Source organism: Mesoplodon mirus (assembly GCF_964341445.2).
Source record: "Mesoplodon mirus genome assembly, chromosome: 16".
NCBI lineage: Eukaryota > Metazoa > Chordata > Mammalia > Artiodactyla > Ziphiidae > Mesoplodon > Mesoplodon mirus.
Window position 1 is genome coordinate 40365212 of NC_138992.1, and position 18882 is coordinate 40384093.

General features: G+C 35.2%; 1 protein-coding gene and 1 pseudogene across 3 annotated transcripts in view; one reads left to right on the top strand and one right to left on the bottom strand.

Annotated features, from left to right (window-relative positions):
- Positions 1-15011, top strand: part of VIRMA (vir like m6A methyltransferase associated) — a 61376-nt gene extending 46365 nt beyond the window's left edge. Inside the window, exons 18-24 of one of the 2 annotated variants that reach the window (XM_082600799.1) lie at positions 8180-8332; positions 9109-9269; positions 9944-10040; positions 11706-11872; positions 12312-12643; positions 13533-13676; positions 14670-15011. In XM_082600799.1, the coding sequence (XP_082456925.1) occupies positions 8180-8332; positions 9109-9269; positions 9944-10040; positions 11706-11872; positions 12312-12643; positions 13533-13676; positions 14670-14824 (1209 nt within the window). In that variant the 3' untranslated portion in view covers positions 14825-15011. The remainder of the gene's footprint in view (positions 1-8179; positions 8333-9108; positions 9270-9943; positions 10041-11705; positions 11873-12311; positions 12644-13532; positions 13677-14669) is intronic. The other variant, XM_082600798.1, reaches the window with a different exon arrangement.
- LOC309792098 (nascent polypeptide-associated complex subunit alpha-like) lies at positions 154-1010 on the bottom strand (annotated as a pseudogene). The gene has a single exon. The product of its transcript is annotated as a nascent polypeptide-associated complex subunit alpha-like (transcript).
- Positions 15012-18882: the final 3871 nt, after the last annotated feature.

Consider the following 18882-nt stretch of genomic DNA (forward strand, 5'->3'; position numbering starts at 1 on the left):
TGTTGTGCCAATTTTATTGGCAAATTATTGTTTGTTCTGTGTCATATGTAGTTTATTAAAGTGATTAAATTTACCACATGCTTTGATTCTGAAAGATTGGTATACTTAACAGTAGGACTGTAGCTACCTACCCTAAAGAGGTTTTAGTGTCTTACTTGATGGAAGACCACTTATTAGTTTTACCAGATGCTAAGTGACATGTTGTTAATAAATCAGTTTGACAGATTTTTTTTCTTTTTTTCATCCAACAAGAAGCTATAACTTTATTAATGATAAAAACAGTACAGATTTACAACCCAGCTGCAGTTACTCTTTTGAAACACCAAAAAAGGCCCTCTTTTCAGATGGTTACATTGTTAATTTCATAATAGCATTTACAATATCATTACTGTTGTTCTTCAGGGCTTGGACTGCCTTTGCTCTTGACACATTTGCTTGTGACATGACCAATTCTGTGTCCTTAACTTCCGCACCTGTTTCATCAGTCTCTTCCTCCCCACTCTCCTCTTGTACAGTTGGAGTCTGTGTGTTTTCTTGAATGTTTGAGACAGCTTCACCTTGAACTTTGAATTTCTCAGCAGCTGCTAACTGTGCTTGCTGAGATAAATCCTCAATCTTGACTTCCCCCAAACTATGTAGGTATCTGAAGCTAGGCTCTTGTATACTTCTGGTTTTGTGATGACAAAAAGGATATTCTTAGATTTCCAGATAGTGACTCTAGTAACCCCTGTAACCTGTCGAAGATCCAGTTTGGACATATCCTTCTGTGCCTTCTTTTCACTCTGGCTCTGTTTTGCTTTACTGACTGGTTCTTCATTGATTTCAGCTGCTGCTGCCAGCTGGGCTTGTTGTGTGGTTGCCTGTGTAGAATCCTGTTCCTCAAGCTCTGGTACTGATTCATCACTATCAGATTCTGTTCGAGACCCTGTCTCACCCTGGGACTGTGGCAGCTCCTGCTGTGTAGCAGGGACGGTATCTGTGGCTTCACCAGGCATTTGGTGCGGGGAACGTGGAACCAAGATGGTGGCAGAAAGAGAGCAAGTGAGAGCGTGACCCATGCCTGTTGCAGGACAGTTTTCTTAAACATGTCATCAGTTAAACAGTTTCTAATGAGAAACCACTAACCAGTGTTCATTCATGCTGTCCAGGTTCTTCTGGGCCCTCAGGACTGCTGATTAATGCTTTTATTCATCCCTCATCAATACATTTGCTTTTCTTCCTTCATTGAGAAGATCAGTGCCACCCTGTTTAATTTCTAAATTCTTTCCCTCTCCCTTAGATTCTTTCCCTGTTCTTTCTACTCTGTTGTGTTCTTCCTTAATCAGAGGAAAATGTACCCCTGTATCACTTCATTTCTATCTGTGAGGTAGATCTTACCCCTTTTAATAACCTGCCCGATTCCTTTTCCATCTTCTATGTTTCCCTCTCCCGTCTACCCTCGCGTTCTAGTGGATAGAATCTCTGAATATCAAAAATCAAATTTGTTATCTTTCCCCATACACTTGGTCCATCTTTTATGTGCCCTGCTTTTATACCATTGATCTTTCCTGACCCTCAAGTTAGAAACCATGAATACTGGCTAACTTTCCCCTTTTGTTCACCATCTTCAGCAGCTGCTCATTCTTGTCAGTTTCATTCACAAAACCTTTCATACTTCATTCCTTATTTTGTATTTCACTGCTATTACCTTGGTTTCTCCTTTTTGCTCCTTTTTGCATAACATTTTCATAACAACCCATAATATTCACCCTTTTAAACAATTTGGTGGGTTTTAGTATACTCATAGACTTGTGCAACCATCACCACTATCTAATTTCAGAATGTTTTCATAACTCCACAAAGAAGCTCTGTGTGCCCATTAACAGAAACTCTCCATTCCTTCTTTCCCTAGCTCCTGGCAACCACTAATCTCCTTTTCTGTCTCTATGTCAATTTCTGCAAAAAGACTGCTGGGATTTTGATAGGGATTGTATTGAATCTTTAGGTCAATTTTGGAAATATAACTGTCTTAGTACTATTAAGTTTTCATATTCATGGACATGGCATAGCTTTCCATTTATTTAGGTTGTCTATATTTCTATGATGTTTCATAATTTTCAATGTGTAAGTCTTGTACCTCTTTTGTTAAGTTTATGCCTCTAATTAAATTGGGAATTTAAAAAATGCTGTTGTAAATGGAATTGTTCCTTAATTTCATTTCTGAATGTTCTTTGCTAGTGTTTAGAAATGCAGTTGATTTCCATATATTGATATTGTGTCCTGAAACCTTGCTGAACTTGTTTATTAGTTCTGAAAGTGTATTTAGTGGTTTCCTTAGACTTTTCTGAATACAAGGATGTCATCTACAAATAGAGATAGTCTAACTTCTTCCTTTCCAATTTGGATACTTTTATTTATTTTTCTTGCTTTATTGTCCTAGCAAGAACCTCCATTTCATGTTGAATAAAAGTAGCAAGAGTTGACATCTTTGTCTTTTTCCTAATCTTAGGGGGAAGGCTTTCAATCTTTCACCATTAAATACGATGTTAGCTATGGTTACTCATAGATATCCTTAATCAAGTCAAAGAAATTCCCTTCTATTCCTAGTTCACTGAGTGTTTTTATCATGAAAGGGTGTTGGATATTGTTAAATACTTTCTCTGTGTCTATTGAAATAAATGATCATGTTGTTTTTCTCTGTATTATATTTTACATTGATTGCTTTTTCCATGTTGAACTGACCTTGTATTGCTGGAATAAATACCACTTGTTCATTGCGTACTATCTTTTTGATATGTTGCTAGATTCAGTTTGCTTTACTTTATTGAGGAATTTGAGGTCTATATTCAATAGGGATATTGGTATGTAGCTTTCTTGTGATATCTTTGGCCTTATAGAGTGAGCTAGGAAGTATTCTCTCCTCTTTGATTTTTTGGAAGTTTGTGAAGGATTGTTGTTAATTCTTTAAACATTTGGTAGAATTCATCAATAAAGCCACCTGAGCTTTTCTTTGTGGGAAGTGTTTTTGATACTAATTAAATAGCTTTACTTATAAATCTGTTCAGATTTTCTGTATCTTCTTGAGTCAGTTTCAGTAGTTTGTGTCTTTTTAAGAATTTGTTTCTCTTCATTCAACTACATTACTAACTTGATGGCACACAAATGTTTATAATATTTCCTTATAAACTTTTTTTATGTCTGTAAGGTTGTTAATGATGGCGCTTTTTTCATTCTTGATTTTAATAATTTGTCTTCTCTCCTTTTTTCTCCCCTTTTGTTAGTCTAGCTGAAGATTTGTCAGTTTTGTTGATCTTTCTAAATAACCACATTTTGGTTTTTTTTGATTTTCTTCTATTTTCTAGTCTCTAATTTATTTCTGCTTTAATCTTTATTGTTTCCTTCCTTTTACTTGCTTTGGGGTTAGTTTACTCTTCTTTTGCTAGTTTCTTAACTTGGAAGGTTAGGTTATTGATTTGAGATCTTTCTTCATTATTAATGTAAGTATTTACAGCTATAAGTTTCCCTCTGTGTACTGCCTTTGGTATGTCATGTTTTTGGTTTTGTTCATATCCAAATATTTTCTAAATTTTCTTCCTCTTTGGCCCCTTGGTTATTTAGGAGTGTGTTTAATTTCCACATAATTGTGAATTTCCCAAATTTCCTTCTGTAATTGACTTCTAGTTTTATTCCGTTGTGGCCAAAGACCATACTTTGTATGATTTCAATCCATTTAAATTTATTGAGGCTACTTTTACAGCCTAGGGGCATTTTCTATACTGGAGAATGTTTCATGTGCAGTTGAGAGGAAGGTGTCTTCTGCTGCCATTTGGAGGAACGTTCTATACAGGTCTGTTAGGAGTATTGGTTTATAGTTGTTTAAGCCTTCTGTTTCCTTGTTGATTTTCTGTCTAGTTGTTCTATCCACTGCTGAAAGTGGGATGCTGAAGTCTCCAACTGTTGTTGAATTGTCTCTTTCTCCTTTTACTTCTGTCAGTTTTTGTTTCATGCATCTCCGGGCTCTATTGTCAGGTGCATATATGTTCATAATTGTTATATCTTCCTGATGGATCAACCCTTTTATTGTTATAAAATGTCCTTCTTTGTCTCTAGTGATAGCTTTCGTCTAAACATTTATTTTGTATTATTGGTATAGCCACTCTAGCTTTATTTTGGTTATTGTTTGTATGGTATATTTTTTCCTACCCTTTTACATACAGCCTATTTGTATTTTATAATCTAAAGTGTGTGTCTTATAGACAGCATAGTTGGATCATGTTTTGTTTTGTTTTGTTTTTTACCTTCTGCCAATTTTTCCCTTTTGATTGGTATATTCAAACCATTTATGTTTAATTATTGATAGGTAAGATTTATGTCTGCTGTTTTGCTCTTTACTTCCTACATATCTTTTTGTTTTTCTTTACCTCTTTTTTTTTGCTTTAAACATGTTTTACTGTGCTTTTTAAATTTCCTTTTTCTCTCTTTTACCTTTTTAAAAAAAGTTATTTTCTTAGTGGTTGCCCTAGATACTACATTTAACACCTTAATTTAATAGTCTCTTTCTGATAAATCCCAACATAATTTCACTGCTACAGTGTAGCTTTGTTCCCTTCCCTTGTGCTGTTATCATACTAATTACATTTTTATACATTGTGAGTCCATCTTCACAGTTTTATTATTATTGCTTTATTCTGTTGTCTTTTAATTCAGATAGGAGAAGAAAAGAGTTACAAACACAAATATGTTTATACTGCCTTTTACCTAGCCTTTACTGACATAATGTTTCTTCATGTGGGTTCAGGTTACTGTCTAATATCCTTTCATGTCACCCAGCAGGACTCCCTTTAGTAGTTTTTGTAGAGTAGGTTTGCCAGTGACAGATTCTGTCTCACTTAAAAAAAAGAATTGAGAATGTCTTTATTTCTCCCTCATTTTTTGAAGGATAGTTTTGTCAGTTATAGAATTCTTTGTTGATAGTGTTTTTCTTTCAGCACTTTGAATATGTTTTCCTACTGCATTCTGCCTTCCGTGGTTTCTGACAGTAAATCAGTTGTTAATATTTTATTAGTTGAGTCACCTCTCTCTTACTGCTTTCAAGATTCTCTCTTTTTTTTTGGCTTTTGACAGTTTGATCATGATGTGTTTAAGACTGGATTTCTTTGAGTTCATTCTACTTGGAGTTTGTTGATCCTCTTGAAAGTGTAATGTTTTCATCATATTTGGGTAGTTTTCAGTCATTGTTTCTTTAGGTATTTTTTCCTGACTCTTTCTTTCTTCTTCTTCTGAGACTCTTTATTATGTGTGTGTTGGTGCTCTTGATGGTACCTCACAAGTCTCTGAGGCTATGCTTGTTCTTCATTCTTTTTTCTTTCTGTTCCTTAAAATGGATAATCTTAGTTGACCCTCTTCAAGTTCACTGATTCTTTTTTTTTTTTTTTGCCAGCTCAAATCTGCTGTTGAGCCCCTCTAGTGCATTTTTTTTTTTAAAGATTTTTTTGGGGGAGGGCACTTCCCTGGTGGTCCAGTGGCTAAGACCCTGTGCTCCCAATGCAGGAGGCCAGAGTCTGATCCCTAGTCAGGGAAATAGATTCCACGTGCTGCAAGTAAGAGTTTGCATGCTGCAGGCTAAAGATCTTGACACAGCCAAATAAATAAATAAATAAATATTTCTTTTAAAAGATTTTTTTTTGATGTGGACCATTTTTCAAGTCTTTATTGAATTTGTTACAGTAATGCTTCTGTTTTATGTTTTGGTTGTTTGGCTGAGAGGCATGTGGGATCTTAGCTCCCTAACTAGGGATCGAACCCACAACCCCTGCATTGGAAGGCGAAGTCTTAACCACTGAAGTGCCAGGGAAGTCCCTCTAGTGAATTTTTTGTTTCACTCATTGTACTTTTCCACTCCAGAATTTATATTCAGTTTTTGTATAACTCTTAGCTGTTGATTGATATTTTCTTGCAGAGTACTGTATCAGCCTTCTCTCCAGTTTCCTTCCAAACATTTACTTCTTTGGTACATTCTAAATAGTTCTGTGTGAGTGCATAACTTCCTAAAGCAGACATCAGATCATATCACTCTACCCTACAATACCTTTTAATATCTGTAGAATAAATTCCAAACTTTTTAGCATAACATTCAAGACTATTCACTGTATGGCCAAAAAGCTACCTTTGCAAACATTTCTCCCTTACTGGGAGCCATCATCCATAAGTCTCATCTACTATATGTATCTCCTTGGCCATGCTTCTCTTAGTTTGTTGTTCTCTCTCTCTCTCTCTCTCTCTTCCCCGCCCCGCCCCCCTCCCCCCCACTCCCTCTCTCCCTCCCTGGTCAAACTATGCCTATTTATAGTGCCTATTCTTAGTGCCTATTTTAATGCATTCCAATTTGTGGAGCCTTTTGATATTACTTTTCTTTCTGTACACTTCACAGCATGTTATTGAATGATTTCTTTTTATAGATCATTTATATGCCTATTTACCATTTCCTACTCCACTATCTGACTGTTAGGTCACTTAGGTCAGAGACCATGTCTTACTAGCTTTTTCCCAGTGTAATTGTACAGTGTCTTGTATAATTTAATAGTTGAAGCATTTGACAAATGATTAAGGAGATTTGAAATGGTATCACAAATTTGATAGAATTTTCATTTTTCTGAAATAACTGTGTAGCTTAAAAAATCTCCTTAAAAATTCTTTTATTACTTCTCACAGTAATGTATATATAGAAAACATCAAATTGTGATAAATTTGACCTTAGATCTAAGACTACTTTTAATAACAAGTAGGTAGAATAGAATTTAAAATGCATTTTATGTGGTTTAAAGCTGTTTCTGTTTATAATAATGAAAAAGCAAGGTAGTAGAGATGAAAATTTTACATCATTCCAAATATTTTAATTAGTTCATAGTTTTTCCCCTCTCTTTTAAAAAACTGATTTTCTTCTGTTTTCCCTGACCTTTAAAAATAATAATCATTATAATACTTTCTGATTCAGCTATACTGAACTTCCCACCTCTGGTTAAAGTGTTATGAATAACTAAGAGTGAGGAAAGAAGTCAGATAGATCCCTTGATAATCTGTATTCTGGTTAATATACTTATTTCTATAAAATAAATTTAGTCTGTAATTCATACATTTTAACAACATGTAGGGGAAATTTCCTTTAAAGATAACTGTTCACAGTCTGTTAGTGCATTTTGATTGCTTTTAACTCATTTAGCTTAACTTTATAAAAATAAAACATGAACTAGACCATCGGCAACCTAGTCTTCATTGCTACCTCCAAACAGAGCAGTTAAAACTCTTGTAGACATAATGGTTTATTGAATTTCTTATTAAAACTGTATGTCCTCTTCCATAGAACAATGTAAATGACTTCCTTAGTCTAGTGTTTTCTGAAAGGAACAAGTGTGCTTCAAGCACAGTTATCAGTTTGAGTGGGAATCTGTGAAGAACAATTTTCATTTAGTTTACACCGAAATGTGTCCAGTTATAGGACAAATGGTAGGAGCTACAAACAAATTTTAATTGTTACTCTTAATTTAAAAATACTGACTCTTACATTTGGATTGGTAGGACCAATATTCATGTTGAGCCATTTAAAACAGGGCTGTGTTCTGAAGATTTGAAACTACTTAAGTGTTCTTTCATATGTGACAATATGAATGGATTTATTGTCATGAACTGAGATTTGTTTTGCCTGGTGAATTTTTGTCACCATTCCCATATTCATTTTATTATGTGGCATACTATTTAAAGCAGAAAATGTTAACTTTCTGTATGACCGCACATAGTCTTAAATGTGATAGTTACTGTTTTCTTTAGTTATTTGCCTTATCTCCAGAAAAACAAATTCAGCTTCCATTAGTTCTCTGTTATGGCAGGCATTTTATTAACTTGAGTATCAATTAATGTATTACGTTTCCTGCAAGTGCCAGTGTATTTGTCATTGGATATTTCTGTTGAGAAATCTTGGTGCCATTAATTTGAATACAAGTGTTTACCTATTTATTTTGTGAGTCTTAACTCAAAGAAAACTTGTTTCAGCTTTGAGCTAATTCTTAAAACTAGCCATTCATACTGATGTAAAAGCAAAACATTGAGGGGAAGATTGCAGCAGTCTTAAATATCTGAGTAAGTTTGGAAGCATTTTTTGCAAATTTCTCTGCTCTCAAATTTAACTTGTGTGTGACATTTACAGGGATGTTGTGGAGATGATAGTGGTCTCATGGAAGTAGAGGGAGCTCATCCATCACGGACAATGAGTATTAATGCTGCAGAGTTAAAACAGCTTCTACAAAGCAAAGAAGAAAGTCCAGAAAATTTGTTCCTTGAACTAGAGAAGCTTGTTTTGGTAAAAAAACAAAACAAAACAAAATAAGAAGAGCTCATTCCCAAGACATATTTTCTTCTCAGTTTGACTTGTACAAGTTTTCTTAGTGACTTTTTAAAACAGTGAACTCTCAGTTGGGTATTTATACTCTGAATTAATAATTTGGAGTGAAGTCTTCCATACTATTATGAATTTAAAAAAATTTTTTGTTATGTTTTATTTTTGGCTGCATTGGGTCTTCGTTGCTGTGCGCGGGCTTTCTCTAGTTGCGGCGAGCGGGGGCTACTCTTCGTTGTGGTGCGCGGGCTTCTCATTGTAGTGGTTTCTCTTGTTGCGGAGCACGGGCTCTAGTCACGCGGGCTTCAGTAGTTGCGGTGCATGGGCTCAGTAGTTGTGGCATGTGGGCTTAGTTGCTCCGCGGCATGTGGGATCTTCCCAGACCAGGGATTGAATCCGTGTTCCTTGCATTGGCAGGCGGATTCTTAACCACTGTGCCACCAGGGAAGTCCCCATACTATTATGAATTTTAAGGAGTACATGAAGGCAGTACTTTTTGAATTATCTATTGTTTGAATGCAGGTTGCCCCCTGCTACCACTCTTTAGAAATAACAACAATCGTTTTTGGTGTTTGTTTTATTTTAATATGTTTAATGTTAAGTTGATAATTTCTTGATGGTGTTCCAAATTTCTTAGTAGTGAAATAATACCGCCTTTTCTACTAAAGAGTCAGTAGATGATGGGCATAAATGTTCAGGTTTTACCTGCACCTTCTTATTCTGCTTTTGTTTGTATCTAGGAGCATTCAAAAGATGATGACAATCTGGATTCTTTGTTGGACAATGTGGTTGGACTTAAGCAGATGCTGGAGTCATCGGGTGATCCTTTACCTCTTGGTGACCAGGATGTAGAACCAGTACTTTCAGCTCCAGAATCTCTCCAGAATCTGTTTAACAATAGGTAAAGCAAGCAATGTTTTGTGGTTGAATAGATATTATATATTTAATGGCTGGGATCTAGAGAGGGCCAGCAACTTATTTTTCTCTAAGGGCTAGATAATAAAAAATCTAGACTTTGCAGGCCACATTCAGTCTCTGTTGCATATACTTCTATAGCTTTTTGCTTGTTTCTTTTGTTTTTTTTAAAAAAAACTGTAAAAATGTGCAAACCATTCCTAGCTTGCAGGCTGTACAAAAACAGGCTGGCAGAATGGGGGTCATAGTTTACTGATCCCTGGTCTAGAGGATATGCCTCTTGATCTTTGGAGCACTGCCCTTTTAGAGCATAGTGAATATTTAATATGATGAAATTATTATCTAAATTTAGAAAAATTACACATTATGGTACAGTGTTATAAACTTGGCTTTTTGGGAATAAAGCCAGGGCTAGGGCTCTGTTTTATTTTATTGAAAGATCAAAATTTGTCACAACAGGATTAATTTCCAAGTTACTGGTTTTTAAGGATACTTAATTCTTAAATAACTTCTTGAAGGAGTCTTTTTAAGTGCTAATATTACTAATACTTTTAGAGGGTAATATTTTTAATTGTGCTGTTCACATGTTTTACTTAGAAGTTAAGCTAAAATATTTAATTTTGGAATTCTGCTTTTTAACAAATACTTTCTGTATTCTAGAACTGCATATGTGCTAGCTGATGTCATGGATGATCAGTTGAAATCTATGTGGTTCACTCCATTTCAGGCTGAAGAGATTGATACAGATCTGGATTTGGTATAAGTCATTTTATTACTAAATATTTAGAAAAAAATTCTGTTGATGTTTTTGTTTCTTTGCATATGTTAGGACTAAAATAGATTACATATTATATGGCTGTTAAAAGTCTGTCTTGGGACTAGTACTGCATTATTTTTATGTCAGTTGCCTACTTAATGGTGTCTAGGACTCTTCGTTTTTTTATGCTACCTGTTTTGCCTCTTTCTAGTTAGTGATCTGTATATTTGAGAATGCGTGGAAAATCACATTTTTGCGTAAGTACTTTGAAGCACTTTGGTTTCTTATATTTGTAGGGTATAGAATAGTATCCCACAAAATTATAATTAATTCCTATATTTGGGTTTAAGGGGAGGAATATGCTTTGTTGTGGTATCTGCTCTTAATTTGGGGAAATGTAAAAAATATATTTGTTAAAATAATATAGTATGAATCTAAATTGACATTCTTTAACGTAATACCGAATAGGTAAAAGTATAGTTAAAGATTTTAATGCAGTCTGTTTAATGATTCTCATAGGGAGGATGATTTCAGTCACATCTTATTGTACCATATATTGTTTTTTCTTGATTTAAAAAATATATATATTTTTTTGATAACATCAGATTTATTTGTAAATCAGGAAGAAGGGTGCTCCAGAAGGAGTGGATACTCAAAGAAAGAAATATATTTGGATATTCCCTGGTCCAAAAAATGCTAGTATTCATTATGGACAATAAAACTAAAAGAATGATTTGCTTCACATTTAAGGTGTATTTGGTGTATTGAGGACTCCTTTTCCTTCTTTAAAATAACACATGCAATTGAATTAAAATTGCATTAAACAATTTTTTTTCTTTAGTGTAAGTTGTTCAGTGATTCTTTAGAACTGTAGTGAGAGAATGTTCTATAATCTGCCCTGTCCAGTTAGCCACTAGCCCCATGTGACTTTTGAGCAGTGAAATGTTGCTAGTATGACTAAGGAACTGAATTTTATTTTGATTTACTTAATTTAAATTAAAGTAGGCACTCGTAATTAGTGGCTACCATATTTAGGATCACAGGTTGAAAATATTTGTGTTCTAACTATGTTGAATCACAGCTGTCTTGAGATGATGGTTATGACCTTATGGGGTTTAGGGAAATTTTTGGTCTTTTAGGTTTGATTAATATGAATAAAACTTAAACATAATTTTCATTCTTCTGAAAGTTGACTTAGGTTGGAACCTCATTAAATTCATAGAACTAGGAGATCTGTGGCACAGAATCCTTTTATAATATGTAGTGAGTATACAAGGCTTGTGGAGTATGTTATTTTCAGATTATTTTGGAAAAGTTCTGGAGATACTCCATTGTTACTTTATATAGAGAAATACTGAGATCCTTGTCAGGCAGCAGAGGTCTCCCAGACTAATAGCCCTTCTGTGAGGAGGAATGCTACCCACCCCACCCCCAAATGAAAGCAGCTGAATTCCTAAGATATTTTTTTAAAAACTACCAATGGTGTTGGTTTTTGAAACGATGAAGGACCTATCATTGATTTATTATGAGACTCAAATATAGTTTGTAGGAGATAAGAATTCCTATAATCAAATATTATATTAATAGTACATTTAAAATGTAATATCACATTAATAGTTACATTTAAGATATATCTTTGGTTTTGTTTCATTTTTATGACTACAGGTAAAGGTTGACTTGATTGAGCTCTCTGAAAAATGTTGTAGTGACTTTGACTTGCACTCGGAATTAGAACGCTCTTTTTTGTCGGAACCATCATCTCCAGGAAGAACCAAGACTACTAAAGGGTTCAAACTTGGGAAGCACAAGCATGAGACCTTTATAACTTCAAGGTAAAATTTCTTTTAATAAAGATCTTGGTTGGGGTCAAGTAAGCTTATTTATTTTAATGTGTTTTGATAGACACAAGGAGAAAGGAAGCTGACATAATACTTGAGTCATGAATATTGTTTTGAATTTTTTAAAGGATAGTAATTTGGCCAGGACATACCTGGTATACATTATATTGTTGTACTTAATGAGAGTTCAGAAGGTTTGAAAAAGAGCAAACTGGATTATTTAAAAAAATTGTTAGTCATATCAATAAAATGTGAGTACCATTCTTAGCTAGTTTTGTTGTATTTCCCTGGAAAGTCATAGAGATATTTGCAATAACAAAATTGGGATAAGAAATAATTGATATGTAGTTTTCAGTATTGCAAAGATTGACTTATATTTTCACTGGAAATGTGTAAAGGAGAAAGTTTTCATGGAGTATTTTTGTTTTCATAGTGGAAAATCTGAATACATTGAACCTGCCAAACGAGCTCATGTTGTGCCACCACCAAGAGGAAGGGGCAGGGGAGGATTTGGACAGGGTATACGACCCCATGATATTTTTCGTCAGAGAAAACAGAACACAAGCAGACCACCGTCTATGCATGTGGATGACTTTGTTGCAGCCGAAAGTAAAGAAGTGGTCCCTCAAGATGGAATACCCCCACCAAAACGGCCACTCAAAGTATCTCAGAAGATTTCCTCTCGTGGTGGATTTTCAGGCAATCGGGGAGGACGGGGTGCTTTTCACAGTCAGAATAGGTTTTTTACACCACCTGCTTCAAAAGGTAATGAATTATGTATGTTTTCTAATGAGTTATTCTAATATTAGAATATTAAATAGAAGTGATTTGAATAGAAGCAATTCAGATAAAGTATTTTTCTGTTACTAGAGTTAATCTGGCTCTAGGCCAGTGGTACTGTTTGCAAAGTCCTTTATTGTATAGGAAAAATCATTTTTTAATTTAACTTGATTAATTGCATATTTAGTGATGATTTTAAAAGAAGTATTGGCTAATTATTTTCCTTTTTACGTTGAGAATTGTGTTTATCCTTTCTGAATAATATCCATACATAATTTTCACAGTTGTGTTTATCAACAGTTCCCTTAGGATTGTTCTGTGTAGTTCACCATTGATTCTCTTATCTACTTGCTTCCTAATGTTATATTTAATCTGTTTTAAATTTTTCAAGATTTTAGAATCTGAGTTCTAAAACATAAACTTATAGAAATTATATTTTACTAGTGGATTGATGACATGTTTTCATGCTTCTGAGTTAAGAGGGTGGGAGCAACAGAGAATAGGTGTTTACATTAATAATAAACACATAACTTTGTTAGGAACTGTTTTAAGCACTTTGCATGTAATACTCTTATCAACCCCATGAGATAGGTTCTTTTAGTAGCCCCACTTAATAGAAGAGAAAACTTGTCAGTTGGCTGACCAAGACACATAAAATATAAGTGGCAGAACCAGTGTTTGAACCCTGGCAGTCTGGCTCCAGAGCCTCTGCTTCGGACTACATATGATGCTGCCACTCTACCTTTATTCCATGTACAAAATTTCATAGTTTCTCTTCCATTGCTTTTGAAAATTAAGAAAAACATGTCATATCTTCCTTAATCCAGTTGAAGTTGTGGAAAAAGTAGATTTTGATCATGTTACCTATGTTTAGGAAACTACAGTCGTCGGGAGGGAACAAGAGGTTCCAGTTGGAGTGCTCAGAATACTCCTCGAGGAACTTACAATGAAAGTCGTGGGGGCCAGAGCAATTTTAACAGGGGCCCTCTTCCACCATTACGACCACTTAGTTCTACAGGTACACTTTCTTCTTACTTGATACTTCTGAGAGAGAGGGTGGTGAATCCTTTTCAGGTTGTTGAAGGTCATATATTCTCATTCTGGGAGAGAATATTTTAGAATGTAGACACATAATTCTAAAGTCAATTTAATTTTATTTCTGTGAGTGAGTGCCCAGTGTACATCTTCTGTATAAATACTCAGAATTTTAGATTCTGAACTGTGTGTGTATAATGAGTAGTTCCATGTTGATGTGCTGTTTTTTTATAGTTCAATAAAGAAGGAAAATCAATCCTTAAGGTACCTTTTTGACCAAAGTAAACCGAGATGTCTTCGTAGAGTATACAAGTTGACTCTTGAACAATGAAGGTATGAACTGCAGGGTTGTCCACTTATATGTGGATATTGTTAACAATAAATAGGATCCATGGTTGGTTGAAATCGAGGTTGCAGAGGAACCTCTGGATATGAGGGCCAACTATAAATTATACTTGGATTAACCCTTGAGTTGTTCAAGGGTCAACTGTATTCTGTTTTTGTTTACAGTATTGTCTTGTGTATGTAAGTATATAACCTTTCTTCCCCCCCTAAAACATTCCTATGTCAAGTCCAAAATTCTGGTCAGATGTAGCTTTTGGTTTCAAATGCACATTTTTTGTTTTTCTGGCTGCACCACACACCATGCGGAATCTTAGTTCCCCTACCAGGGATCACACCTGTGCCCCTGCAGTGAAAGCACGGATTCTTAACCATTGGACTACTAGGGAAGTCCCAAATGGACATTTTTTAAATAACAGCTTTATTTGAGATGTAATTCTTATGTTTAGACAATTTACCTATTTAAAGTGGACAACTCAGTGGTCTTCAACACATTCACAGAACTTGCACTTGGGTTTTAAAGGAGCAAACAGTAATCTCTGTCTTGGTTTGAGCTCGGTGGTATAGATTAGTATTTATATAATGGGAAAGGAAAGGATGTTGCAACTAAAAATTATATTCTTTTCTTTTATAGGCTATCGCCCAAGTCCTCGTGACCGTGCTTCCAGAGGTCGTGGGGGACTGGGGCCTTCCTGGGCAAGTGCAAATAGCGGCAGTGGAGGCTCAAGAGGAAAGTTTGTTAGTGGAGGCAGTGGTAGAGGTCGTCATGTACGGTCCTTTACACGATAAACATTTTTTTGGGAACATCCTAAGTGTATATGAACATTTCATGAGGACAGTAAAAATAAAACAAGACATTGGAGGACCAATTTAGACTTAGCAGTTATCTGGATACATCTGAGAGAATATTTTTATCTGAAGAAAGCAAATTTTGTTTGATACCTAACACAAGATTTCAATAAAAATCAAAACTTTGTATGTTTGTATAAATTTTTTCCCCTTATTATATGACTATTTAGAAAATCTCTTAGGTAGAAAATGAACAGTGAAATAACGTTTTTGTTTTAGTGTATTTCTTGCATATACCACAGACGTCCCCAATACTTCCTCAGCTCATGTTGCCCTTTACTGTTTCAGTAGTTTTTTCACAATACACCTAGGCCAAAAGAAATGCCTAATGATTCCATTTATTAAGCAATTAGGTCCAAACAACTTAATAAGAATTTAACAAGTAATGGTTGCCACACAACTTCTCAAACCTTGGAATCAGCTTGAACACTGCCAGTATTCCTGTTCCACTATGCTTTTTGCATAGTACTTACTTCAACTGCTGAAAATCCAGTTTTGCAAAGATACACTGCCATGGGAAGGAATATAATGCTATCTAACACTGAAAATGTAAACTACCTCGAGCTAGCATTTTGTGTTGTGTCCAACAGATGTGTTCTCAAAAATTTTAAATGTCATGTGACACTCGTGTTAATTTACTAGGGTGACCTAGTGCACAATTTTGGGAACCTTTTAGCTGTTCAGAAAGAAACATGACACTCTTCTCCTTTACGTTAGAAAGAAATACATACGTGCTTTGTGTTTTAGCTTTATACCTACTTACACTATTTTATTATGCAGCTTTTTAAATCCTAAAATGAGGCATATCCTAATACTGTTATTTTGGAAATCAGAAACAGCTAATAATATCTGTACTTTATATACAGAAATGAAGTTTATACTTTGAGAAAATAGTCATATTTTCCCCAAGAGATAACTTAACACACTGAGCCTATATAATCTGGCATAAAATATAGAGTTCTCTTAAACAACAAAGGAGTATATGAGTCTCATTCCATCCCTTTATAATGCTGTTTTGTCGAACTATTTGTGAGTGAATAGAAAGTTTGTTTGCTAGGAAAACCTTGAAGAAAAGCTCAGTTCTAAAGATTCTGGTATTTAAGTGAAAGGTAACGGAAATCTTTTCATAACTAATGGCCTCAAAAACCCAAGGTAACCTAAACCCCTTTTAATCCTGAAACTAATAAGCTCATTTTCTCTAAATATGCATTTTTCACATTAGATAGAATTTGAAGTTTGTCCTTAATGTCTGACACAATATATGTAAAAATAATTGTTTAAATAATTATATTTCTTAATAAGAATATATGGCCATATATAGATATGTTTCTTGATTTTCTTTTTTAAGCTTTAGGTTGAATATAAACTCAGAAATATCAGAGAGCCGTTTCTGCTTGTTTGTTAGGTTAGTACCCAGTAATTCAGGCAAGCCAAAGTAATAAATTATTAATGTAGAAGCAAATTAATACCAGGCATATATCACTCAATCCAGCAAAGGAGGTATTATTCTAACTTCACAGATGGAGAAAGTTGAGGAGCTTTACTCAAAAGTGATAGAAACAGGATTTAAAACCAGGTTGGCTAGCTCCTAATTCTTTACTTCTCCTTTGCGTCATGGAGAGCTAAGAAGCTACTTTTTAGGTTGAATGGTATTAGAGATCAGATTAATTTATTCTATGGAAGTGGAGTTCCAAAGACCTACCAGTCTGTTTTAGTCATTTCAGAAGTGAGCCAGATAGGTACTGGGGGATGGTTGCTGTCATATACATTTAGATGTGTATGTAAGACCACGTACCTTCAAAAATAAACAGTTTTATGAGTACTTTGGTAGAATAGGTATATGTATTATTTGCAAAATTTTTTTACGTAAGATTTCAGGAAAAGTTTTAAGTGGTGTTTAGAAATTAATGTAAAACTCAGAATACCTTTACAAATAAAACATTTAATCTATAACACAAGGAGTTGATAGGATGATCTATTTTTTTAAATGATTGCTTTTATTTATTTATTTATTTATTTATTTATGGCTGTGTTGGGTCTTCCTTGCTGTGCACGGGCTTTCTCTAGTTGCACTGAGCGGGGCTAGTCTTGGTTGCGGTGCGTGGGCTTCTCATTGCGGTGGCTTCTCGTTGCGGAGCATGGGCTCTAGGCACACAGGCTACAGTAGTTGCGGCACGCAGGCTCTAGAGCGCAGGCTCAATAGTTGTGGTGCATGGGCTTAGTTGCTCTGCGGCATGTGGGGTCTTCCCGGACCAGGGATTGAACCTGTGTACCCTGCATTGGCAGACAGACTCCTAACCCCTGCGCCACCAGGGAAGCCCCAAAGAAAAAAATGCTCTGAAATATTGCTATGCTTCATTTAAGAGCAATGGTAGTAATCAGGGTATGTGAAGCAATACCAGGTCCAGTTTAGTTTTATTGCTTAGTGCAAAAAAATTGCAAAAACAGAGACAGAGAATGTAGGAACGAGAGTAAGTCTTCTATCGTGTTCCATATACCGTAGTACAGCCTTGGGAATATCAGGATGAATAAGATGCAATTTCTGCCCTCAAGTAGCTCATATCTAATAGAGAAAACAATCATGTAAACAAGTTTTTTTTTTAAAGTAATAGGTGAGTGTATGAATACGGAACAACTTGGAGTTCTTGACTAATCCAACTAGTACATTTCAAACTGATTTTATTGTGGAGTTTTTAAAGTAAGTGTATATTTAAAATAACCAAAGGAAAAAAAGAAAAGACTTGACATTACAATTATATTGTTAGACCATAGATAACATCTTTTTTTTTTTTTTTTTTTGGCGGTACGCGGGCCTCTCACTCTTGTGGCCTCTCCCGTTGTGGACGCGCAGGCTCAGCAGCCATGGCTCACGGGCCTAGCTACTCTGCGGCATGTGGGATCTTCCCGGACTGGGGCACGAACCCGTGTCCCCTACATCGGCAGGCGGACTCTCAACCACTGCGCCACCAGGGAAGCCCTAGATAACATCTTTGAAATGGTTTTTGTATACAGGCTCGTTAGGATGGAAAAAAATATGCATGTGATATGTATTTTTAAATTCAAAGGACAGGTTGGGAAGTAATGAACAAGATCTTATAAACATTCTGTAAATTCATGAGCCAGAGAAAAGGATGCAAACTCAAGTACTAGCAATGGCCTTGAAAGTAACAAATGAGAGAAGAGAACCAGGTGAAGAATAGGCAGTGAAAACTGCGGAAGAGTTGGCCGTTGACACTTTGGCCTTGGTATGAGGGAGAAAATTTGGAGAGTTGGAGCTGGTGGCCCTGGAGAGGGCTTACAGCGTTAAACTACTCTTCTGCTTCAGCTGATTGATACATTGGAAAACTGACAGATACAATGCTGATGCATCTTCTAAAGAAATTTGTTTTTAATGTTTTAAGTTTTAAAATAAAAAAAAATTTATTTGTGGTTAAAACACAAAATTTACCATCTTAACCATTTTTTAGTCTACAGTTCAGTCGTGTTAAGTATATTTACATTGTTGTGCAGCCAACCTCCAGAACTTTTTCATCTTGCACATCTGAAACTATACCCATTAAGCAACAACTTCCCCATCCCCTCTTCCTCCAGTCACTGACACCCACCATTCTACTTTCTGTCTCTGAATTTGACTACATAACTTATTTAAGTGGCATTTGCCTTTTTGTCACTGGCTTATTTCATTTAGCATGTTGTCCTCAAGATTCATCTATTCTGTAATATATGTCAAAATTTCCTTCCTTATAAGGCTGAATAATATTCCATTGTATGTGTATACCACATTTTGTTCATTCATCTGTCAGTAGACATTTGAGTTGCTTCTACTTTTTGGCTATTATGAATAGTGCTGTTTTGAGCATGGATATACAAATATCTGCTCAAGACCCTACTCTCAATTCTTTTGGGAACATAGAAACAGGAATGCTGGATCATATGGTAGTTCCTTTTATATGTTTTTTAGGAATCGCCATGTTTTCCATAGTGCCTGCACCATTTTG